Raw genomic sequence first — 11025 nt, 5'->3', positions numbered from 1 at the left:
TTTGTGGGACCCTCAGTGGGAGGTCCCCCAACATCAGGGGGCGTCCCCGCTGACTTCACAAATGATTGTGCCATCAAACCAATAAAAATTATAACTTAGTAAACTTGAACCAATTTCTAAAGTTAATTACTAAACTGGAGACTGCATATTGTAACAGTAGTTATTTTTTTTTCCTTGTCAATCTTCAGTCCAGATAAATGCCTGCACTCTCTCACAACCATGTGCACAGACTGAACGGTGACTAGAGGTGGATATGTCAACCCACGTACTGCAAGTCCTACAATAAATTACACAAAACGACAATTGGGATTGGAAATTATTTTAATACAAGTTCAGAGTACATTTTTTTTTTACCAGAGAAGAAATGTTATCTCCATACTGGAATTCATTTAAACAGCATTGATATATTTTTACATTTTAGTAATAAAGTGTTATAACCGATATGAAAGGTACTTTACAACCTAGAGATTTTTTGATGTGGTGTTCTTCTGGTATTAAAATACATGTAACAACAAAGATAAAACATATAGTGTAATCTCATTTGTATAAGGCAGTGCCCCATTCCTCACTTAAGTATTGTATTCACAAGCTTCAGGAGTGAGATAGACACTTCAAATCAGCGAAGACATTTCCATCAGTATAAGATAAAAATGGAAATGCCTGATAAAAGACCTACAGCGGTGATTTGAAGTGTCTACTTCACTCCTAAAGGCTGTGAGCACAATACTTAAGTGAGGAAAGGGGCACTGTGTTCTATAAATGGTGTTACACTAACTTTGTTTTATCTTTATGTAGTTACATTTATTTTAATACTAGAAGACCACTACACATAAAAAATCTCCAGGTAGTAAAGTACTTCAGATATAGCATGAAGTGCACTTTTTCATTGCAAATAAAATCTTCACCATTATAGCACTGAATTTACTGCATTAATTTACAAGACCCTTTTTTATCAGCAGTGTTCCCAAATGTCGGCAACCCATTACAACAGTAGATGAAATATAATTTCTGCTATTAGAAAATCTAAAACCATTGTAAAAGCTTAAATGCTGTTTCATTTTTAATGAAAATAAACAGGTTGTCATACTCTCACCAAAGCGATGACAAATTTTAATAACAAAATGTACCATATTATAAGAAATATCCAGCCAGATATTAAAGAAATCTCTATTTAAGTAGATGGGTCATCAATGTTTTACTTAAGATGACTATATAACATCAGAAAAAAAGAGACAATGTCTTGTCAGAATCCTAGAAGAGCATCAAAAACATAAGTAGACTTAGAAGTATACTTTAAAATAAGACAGTTTGAAATGGTGTATGATTATATATGTAGGCAATAAATTTTTAGGTGGTGTGATTTGAACTCTGCATCCGTATCTCATAGTTTACCCGAAACGTATACATTTTGTTTTGACTTTATGCCTTATTATTAGAGAAACAAAGATTTAAATCATGGACTTTGATCTTCCTTGTCACACTTAAGCATCACTTTAACTCCCAGGCCTTTTTTGGTGGTTTCAAATGCCTCAAGAGCTTCTTCTAAAGGAAAGCGGTGAGTAACCAAAGGAGCAACATTCACTCTCTTCGAGGACAGCATGGAAATTGCCATTGGCCACCTGCAAACATTTTAAATAATATTATTTTGTTTTAGAAAATACGTCACTCTAGACAATTCTAATTATTTTTCTGTTTGCGCAGAAAATAGCTGGCTGAATGTTTTTGAAAACAATTACTTCAAGTTATTGCTGCTAAAGGTGGCTCTACAAACTATTGAATCATAAGGTGTACTTAGTTTTTCACACATGGCTTCTCCATTGTGGCTTAATTTTTTTTAATAAATCATGACACAGTGTAATATGTCATGTGTTGTTGTTCATCTGAGGTTGTATTTACCTTATTTTTAGACGTGCTAAGGAACAGATGATTGTTATGTCCTGATATGTAAAACCATAGATTTCAAAAAGGGTGATTTCTTTTTCACATAATTGTACATTTCTCAAATGTGTACTTCTTCACAGAAGACAGAACTAAAATATTGTTTACCTTTTAGTATCCTGTCTGTATTATAGCAACGCCCTACTAACTGGCCTCTCCTTTTTCTACACTTTTTTCATTACTCCAATCCATTCTGAAAACTTCTGCCAAACTAATCGTTGTTCTTCATCCCCATTGTGCCAATCTTTCCCTAAATCCTTATACCCCTAAAAACAAAGCTGACACCTACTTACCACCCCTAATATCTTTGCTTTAATCTCCAAATAACCTCCTAGCCTAGCCCTTTTCGCTGTGTTCATGACTTGCTACTCTCCTTAAATGTTGTCACTTTTTCACACTTGCTTTTCCAGGATTTCAGCCACATTGTACCAGTAAGCCAATGCAAGCTTTTGTATTTTGCCATTTTGCATAATGGAGTATGTTATAGCAGCAAAAAAGGAACCACCTTATTAATGTCCATGCATTTAAAATGACTTTCGACAACCACATAGTTGGTCCACAAACATATTTTGTTTATTTGAAACTTAAAACATCATTATTTTGTCACATTATGAACCAAATGTCATTGGAAGTACTCACGTATTGCAGTATCTAAAAATGCCTCTGATATCCACTTCCCGCACGGCTGCATTTACAATAGGAATATTGACCATTGAAGGTCCAAGTCCAACCAGTATTAAAGTGCCACCGGAACGTGTTGCCTGCAAGTCATGGGTGCAAGGATGGTGGTTATAACAGTATTTGGAGATAAGCGCTACAGGGGGTGCAGTGTTGTTAAGGGCTCATAAATTATATTCTAGAGCATCTGGGGAGGCAACACATGAAGAGCAAATGGATATGACAATTAGTCTGGCATGGGCGTTGAGAATGAATTGGAGCAGTGAGATGTGGGAGAAGGGGAGGCATTACACTCTTCCATTCTTAACTGATAGGCTGGTCTGCTAAGCATGTTGTTTTTATATTCTGACCAGATACAAAACTTGCCTAAGTGAATTTGGCTAGTATGTAGGGAGAGTGTATACTTACATAAATTCCCGTTTGGATACATGACTCAGCACCTGTGCATTCAATTGTAATCTCAGGCATGCAACCTAACAAGCCTTCAACTTTCTGTGCAATCTGCTCTGGGTTCTCACTGGTCACTTGTAGAATAAAGTCAGCCCCTACTTCTTTAGCCTTCTCAAGTCGAACAGAAGACAAGTCTGCAGAGCAGAAACAAAATAAAATAAAAAGAGACATATATGGACTGTGTGGTTATATATAATCAAAGTGAGCAGGAAGATAAATAATATATCATGTTCTTAATGCTAGTGGCAATGAAAAAAATATAATAAAGTCTTGCGCCTGTTATTATAATTGTGACAGTGAATTACTTATCAATATAAATAAACGAAAGACAATACTTATATTAATTTTCCAGTCTCCATTCGTTGTGTCAAAATATGTTTCAATATATCGAAATAAAAAAAGAAACAAAAAATCATAGTGCTTTCTGCAAATGTGTAGAAATCAAGTGTATCTTTTGTATAGTATTTCACTCACATGGAGGTGAGCAATAAGTTTGCTCTGACTTATTGGATTCTATGGTGAAGGAGTTTCAGCTCCGTTCCCACTGAATAAGTTGTTTCAGGACGCCCTCTCCGAATCGCTTCTTCGAGTATTGTACCGTCCACACAGCAAAAAAATGCGGGTCGAGTCGATCCGAGAGATAAAAACGGCAGGGAGGTGAGATATATACGGTATTGGCTCGAATATAGGCCGCACTTTTTCCCCCCACTTTAAGTCTTTAAAGTGGGGGTGCGGCCTATATTCGGGGTCTAGCGCCCGACGGGCAGGGTTAGGATACAGATCCCCCGCAGCGGTGCAGGGGACCTGCATCCTACTCCCCGATACGCTTAGACAGCCTCCCCTGCCAGCACTTTCCACGGGGGGGGGGGCGTGCCGGCACGGGAGATTGTCTAAGCGCATCGTGCGGATGGTCACCGGCTGCGGAGGTTGTTTACCCGCATCGCCGCAGCCGGTGACCGTCCGCACGATGCGTTTTACCTCTGCCCCCAAGACTTACCAGAGGAGACTCCCGGGTGTCTTGCGGGGCCGGCGGGGGACATCTACGCAATACACGTACACAACTTCCGGTGCCGGCACTCAGCTGATGTGCCGGCACCGGAAGTTGTGTACGCGTATTGATAGATGAACAGATATCTAACTCGGGCAGGTAATGAGTCACGCACTCTCTCAACATAACAAATGATTAAGCAGGATAGTCTTTCCTAGGAAACCACGTACTTCATAGTCAGACAGCAAATATTTGAATTGTAAGATCCTAAAATCTGAATCAGAAAACATTACCGCACACCTGTCTTCACTAAAGGCATAGCTTACAGAAAACCTCACTGGCCAGGTCCGAATATGATTTTTGGACAACAGATAACAAAAACGCAAATTCCATGTTTCTATAGAGTGATTTTATATTAATACTTGTACAGGTACTTCCTGAGTTTGTTGCAGCAGCAGGGACATCTTTCTGTTACACGGGAGATCAGGCTGTCTTTTGACAGGCCGGACTCCCCTCTGTCAGCAGAAGTCATTGAGGATATCACCATTACTTACTGTAATCATTTATTTATTGAAAAACCACTAAAAATAATAAAATTTATATAAAAAAAATTATATATATATATATATATTCTACTCATAACATTGAATATATACATATATATAAAAATAAAAAAACAAAAACTCCTACATCTCATTGCCCTAGATCCCCACTACTCCCAAAGCCATAACTAAAAACTACCCTATAGTGTACTATGTAAGGGATGGATGTAGCCCTCTAAAACATAAAAAATATGTATGTGGAGTATGTCCATAAAGAGAGGATGTTGCCAAACTAATTTGGTTACTGTTCAAAAGGGACACCCAAAGTGTAGAAGAAATACCAAGAAAATTGCGGGGGGAAAAAAACAGATTTTTTTTTATGTTCTTGTACAATTATTATCCTTTGCATGTTTCTATGGTTTTAAATGAAAGCCCTATTTGTTCAGAAAAAATAATGTTTAATACGTGTGGGTACATCAGACACATATGGTGAAACTGTCAATAGATCATCCTAGGAATTTTTGAGGTATCGAAAATCCCTGTGACTGAAGGGGTTAAACGATCAAGTCTGGATTATTTACTAGCAAAATGGCATGTACACGTGATTACAATTACCCCATGTAAATATACTGGTACGGTTGAGGCAGATCGAAGATATTTTACACCTGTTAAATGCCGTTAAATGCATTAAAGTTCATAGATGCAATGTCAAATCTTTAAGAACATTTCGGCAGTGCAAGAAATACACAAGGCCATTAGCAATATCCCACTCCCTCTGTCATCTTTGACCCAGAAAAAACTATTGTTTATCCCTTTGTTTATTTGAATAGTTGGGTTTATGAGTTATATACTAACGGAAGCAACTTCCATAAACAAAATAGGGGAATTTTTTTTATTCCTTAAGATGTATGCAAAATGTTTACACAAAGTGTACTTACAAGTCTATAAAAGCAATACAGTGCAAATAACACTACCTACATTATATTTCCTCATTCCAACACAAAAAAATGAATTTTATTTTGACAGGGTGACGGCAGAGAATGCAAACAGGTGTGCCTCTCTCCCAGGGGCAACTAAGCCTAGGTTCAACCCTGACACCAAATGCTCACACACATTAACACCATACACTCACTCCAACACCATGCACTTAAGATACACACAGGCCCACTGACCATTTGCTCATTTTCATTCTCTTTCACCCCTCCTACTTTTCCCACCTCTCCCCCCTCTCTCCTGGGTGCCATGCACCTGTCTTTGCACTCCCTGTGTACAAATTGAAAAGTGTTGTGCGTTTAAGTGCATATAATAGCTGGAGTGTCCCAAATTACTTAATAGAATTCTCAGTACATATTTTAGGCAATTGCAAAAGGGAGTGAAAACATGGTTTTCCCTGTAGTACATGGAAATTTAAACACAGCACTGCCTACTAGAGGACTGCATTGGGATGCGGGTCCCACGGACGTTTTTGGGGTGTTGCGGGCGGCCAGACAATGTACCCGCGCACTCCCGCAAGGCTGCCTTCCCTCACAGTGTCTCGACTCTTGTTCCGCCCAGGAACCCAGCGGAGTCACGTGATTTTATGTCACTTCACGTGACTCTGCTGGGTTCCTGCGCGGAAAATCTGCAGTTCAGGCAAGGGGGAGGGTGAGATTGACTATATATATATATATATATATATATATATATATATGTGGAAGGAGCGGGCGGTAAGGGTCACAAGATCAGCGGGGGCGGGATTAAAAAAAACAGTCCCGCGTAGGGATCTACTACCTACTACTACTAAGGTACTGAAATGTACACGTTTTTTGTGGTAATATTTATATTCTCAATTACACACAAACAACTTTAACCTTAGTTTTTCAGTTCTTACCACTTATTACTACTTGTGAAGCCCCCATCATCTTTGCTACAAGAAGAGAAACCAACCCAATAGGTCCTGGAATAAACAAGAAATGCGCAAATTAAAATTTGAAATATACATATCTAAAACAACATTTACTGCGGTATCTTTTTGAGACATAGGAGTTGAAAATGTGATCTGACCATACCTGCCCCACAGATAAACACTTTGCTTCCAAGGGTCACCCCTGCTCTTCTGCAGGCATGGATTCCAACCGAAAGAGGTTCAATAAGAGCCCCTTCCTCAAATGTTACATTATCTGGAAGCCTACAGTGACAGATAACCACAGACTTTTTTATTAAGCAATAACACTTAACAGCATGACAAAACATGTAAATCAATAGGTAAAATATTCCCCCCACAATACATTGCCAGTGGATATAAATTTATTTATGCAAATCTAAATATCATCTACAGAATGTATGCTGTTTGGTTCAGCAGAAGCAGGCAAGTGAAGAGGAAATGAGACAGAAGTCTTATTTTATTACTCTCATAAAACAGGAATGTATGCTTCATTTTGCAAAGTGAACAACATGCATTAAAATAAATAAAAATAAAACCGACTGGATTGTCCCTTTAAGTTCATTGTATACGTAAACCATAAACCTTTATAACAATATATATAAAGATAAAAGACATCAAGAAAAATGGTCTGGAAGATCATGGGAGGGTTAAATGGCTCTGAAGGTTATTTCCTTTTGTGAAGTTGAAGCTATGTTTGGGACAACATTCTTCAGTTTGTTTTATTGGATGATGCACTTGATAACATAAAAGCAAATTATATGCCAAAAAGATATTCTCTCTTCATTTCATGAGGAGAAAGAGAGAGCTTTTATGAGTAAGAAAAAAAAAATTGTCATCTCCATCTCTAGCTGTTGTCGAAAATGTGTTGTAAAATGTGGAATTGTCAGACTAACTTAAATCTTCAAATAACTTACTTGTAACAGAAATTTGAATTGTGTGTGTAATATCTGCATAGATTTCCATCATCTGGTGGTGTGGCACAAAAAAATATGGTAGGAGACAAATTATACCGACCGGTTTTACAGAACTCATCAGTTTCTCTAGGGACTCCAGGCTCAATAGCTACTCTATCACCTGCAAGGAAGGATATGATAATTTAAGTAATTCTCACAATAATATATATATATATATATATATATATATTTACAAAGAAATGTATTTTTTCAAGCTAAATTATTAAATGCCCTTGGACAACATGTTTATAAGACTGGTGGCTTTATAATTTAATTTTCTGCAAAAATCAAACTGATCAGAAATAACAGCTGGTTATGCAAAACGATGGTACCTTTACCGCAAGAAGAGGCTCTGAAATTGCCATATTAATTAAGTGAACAAATTATATTAGTAAAGGTGGTCAAATCAATTAATACATGTCCACAAAATACCCTTTTATCAAAAATATTTTGTTAATTATTAAATCTCCAAAGAAAAAATAGGAGCACTCATAGGACTTCATATTAAAGTGCAAAAATATTTATTAGTTTAGGGCATAGTATCGGGGCAAGTAAACTTATGGATAAGAGTGTGCCTTCCATTCTTGGGACATTAAAATATTAAATATATACCATATTACTAAAATCTCTGTTATTTTAATGTGATAACTGGAGTGTGTAGTCAAAGTTGATGCTGTTTATTGGCTCAACATAGAAAAAAAGTCACATAAGCTTTCAGAGACTCACATGTCTCTTCTTCAGATGGAAACGAGTAAAATATGTGAATGGAGTTTCTTTTATTAAGCCAATCTACAAAAAGTTGAGACAAGACCTATGAGGTTCCTAAGGCTTGTGTGACTTTACATCTTTTTTTTCTATGTTGCCCAAATAAAATGGTATTAACTTTGATCAAAGAATCAATTTTCTTTTGGACCAATAAGGTTATATCAATTCTTCTTATTAACATCCTAAGTGTCTGCTAACACAGTGTAGTGTATGTGTTTACCTGGTTTCAGGTGAGTTACTAAGGCACCAATTTTGACAACTGTTCCAGAAGCTTCATGGCCTAGAACCATTGGTTTTTTCACAATAAAATCCCCAATGCGGCCATGTTGCCAGTAATGAACATCAGACCCACATATTCCAACGGAATGCATTTTCAACAACACCTCTGTAACAAAATAAAAGCGAATAATTAAAATTGTTTTTCACAACCTTCACCCACCTTTCACCAGATACCGAAACTCTGCATATTTATGACCCACCACTGTCATAACAAATTTCCACTTTATTGGATAAAGTGCTAGTAAACTTACTTGCTTCTTTGATAAAACCAACACTCATTACAAACTGACAGGCCACTGGAAGATCATAAACAAGTTTGAAACTCACCATTTGGACCTGGCTCAGGTATTGGGCGGTTTTCCTGAAAGAAAAACACAGACTTGCACTACCAAGCAAGCAAATAAACCTTTTGCACATAAATATTCTCAGACCATATAGGAAGGGCTTGTAGCACAGAAGCTTATTCTAGCTTGTTACCAAAAGAAACAAATAATGTATTTTTTTTATATACAGTACATGAAACATTCAAAGAAAGCGTAGGGTAATGCAGGGTTGTAACTGAAAATAACAAGAAACACCTGAAATGAGTTATACTCCACCACCTTGAATTACTACAAAGGCACGCAATGCCAAACAGGGTGCAAGAGAATACACATAGGTTATTTAGCCTAACTCAAAAGCTAAACTCTCCAAGGCCCTTTGCAAACTTGAAGGTTATGCAAGCTCACCCCAAAACAAAGGGCTCAGCCAATAGTGTATTCATCTAAGGCTCTAAATGGCACGGTTGCCAAGGTTGATCTTAGTTATAGCTAATCCACCTCTTTGATCCGTACATTTGCTCTAAATTAATAAGCCTGTTTAATATGGAATATTTCATTCAAATATTTGCATTCACTGAAAAGCAGAGAATTAAAAAGACAGCTGTTTATTTTCAGTGATCTTAGATGTTGCTAGACAGGATAACATAAATGTCCATAAAACACTCATATTTAGGCTTTAATTGTATACTTTCCAGAAAAAAGCAAATCTTCAAGCAATGAGAATACAGAGTGGAGAGTAAATAGACAGTTTAGTGTCCCATACAGACCCACCAAGTACGTTAATATGCATTGTTCAACATGTAGGGAAAATAAAAATGTATTTACCATAAAAAAACACTGCAGCATACCTTCCCCTCTGTGGCCCCATGTTTGAAGGAGTCAATAGGTGGCAGGAAAGAGCTCCAATTGAAATTCATTTCAGCTCTGTGCATTAACAGGGGAGTCTCAAAGATGCAAGGCATCTGGCTATATCATGCAAGTACTTTGGGTAGCAGATAAGTTCACCCAAACACATAACTGGGGGTTAAGGAAAGAGGCAAACACATTGGGGGGATTCCACTCTCCCTGCATTTGCAAGGCGGAAGACACAGAAATTTAAAGAGGACAGCTATAATATGCATGAATGTGAATATGATGACTTGAGTGTCCCTTTAAGGACTTTTATATGAGGCTTAGCCTGTCTGGGAACCCTGCTAACATTGGAACATTCACTATTATGAAATATATCTATTGGGATCAACACAGGATCTTTTAATTACATTTTTCAGATGCTTTCAGAAAACAGGTATAATCTGAGTTAACCTGTAGTTCGTTGGTCAACATTTGCGCAAACCTGACTAGTCAATGATTACACAAGAAACATTAATCACACTGGTCTATGTTTTGACAGATTTTGTGTCTATGTACTGGCAACAGAAGATCAACTAAACTCTTATTTAACAATTACAATATATAGAAATAGTATGGCAACAAGAAATAAGTAAATATATGTGGACGTTCAAATCATTGGATTAAGAGACAATAGTATACAATCTCAAAATGAGCATTTTGCAGTAACAAAAATATCAGTTAGACATAAAACTAGATTTATAGTTTTATACATTTATTGATTGTAATGGTTTATATATTGCACCAAAAATATGTAAGACATATTGTTATAATAATTATGCAAGATGTTTAACCAAATTGAGATTAACTGTTTTACCAGACGTAGATCTCCAATCCCATGGACGACCACTGACAAATTCTCAACATCTTTCCCCGGATTTGTTGCTGCCATTGTTGTCTCTGCTCTCTCACTGAATGTCTCTTCACTGGACGGTTGTGTACTTTTTAATTCTACTTCGGACTTTCAGGTTAAAGTTTCATCGGTCTTCTGTTTGCTTGATTTAATTTGACCTTCTGACCCTGGGACTGTAAGAGACAGGGTACTAACTAATATTTGGCATGCTTCTTTTGCTGACACATACAAAACCTCCTCATTAAATTAGCAACATATTAATATTTTCTACAATTACAGCCTAAGATTGTTTTACCAGCAGTTTATTAATTTTCTGATAAATAATAAACAATGTCTGACAGTACTATCTTTAACCTCTATGTAATCAGGTATGGCATATTTTGTTTCCTCTCCCTAGTTTAACAGTTCTCAAAACGGGATAATATAATTTAAACCCCTCTGCATGTT

The 11025-nt window shown here is 36.9% G+C and overlaps 1 protein-coding gene across 1 annotated transcript; it reads right to left on the bottom strand.

Annotated features, from left to right (window-relative positions):
* Window positions 1-1453: 1453 nt before the first annotated feature.
* On the bottom strand, window positions 1454-10617 carry LOC149297740 (sorbitol dehydrogenase). The gene is made up of 9 exons (XM_089488344.1): window positions 10543-10617; window positions 8845-8878; window positions 8459-8623; window positions 7435-7594; window positions 6645-6763; window positions 6467-6532; window positions 3025-3200; window positions 2578-2699; window positions 1454-1619 (listed from the first exon to the last, which is right to left on the bottom strand). Exons 1-9 carry the CDS (start codon window positions 10615-10617, stop codon window positions 1454-1456), a joined length of 1083 nt encoding a protein of 360 aa, XP_089344470.1.
* Window positions 10618-11025: the final 408 nt, after the last annotated feature.

The sequence above is a fragment of the Sceloporus occidentalis genome, unplaced genomic scaffold (assembly GCF_023333645.1).
Source record: "Sceloporus occidentalis isolate IW3139 unplaced genomic scaffold, rSceOcc1.0.p SCAF_37, whole genome shotgun sequence".
NCBI classification, from domain to species: Eukaryota; Metazoa; Chordata; class Lepidosauria; order Squamata; family Phrynosomatidae; genus Sceloporus; species Sceloporus occidentalis.
Note: the sequence above shows the minus strand (reverse complement) of the source record. Positions and strands in the feature narration are given on the sequence as shown.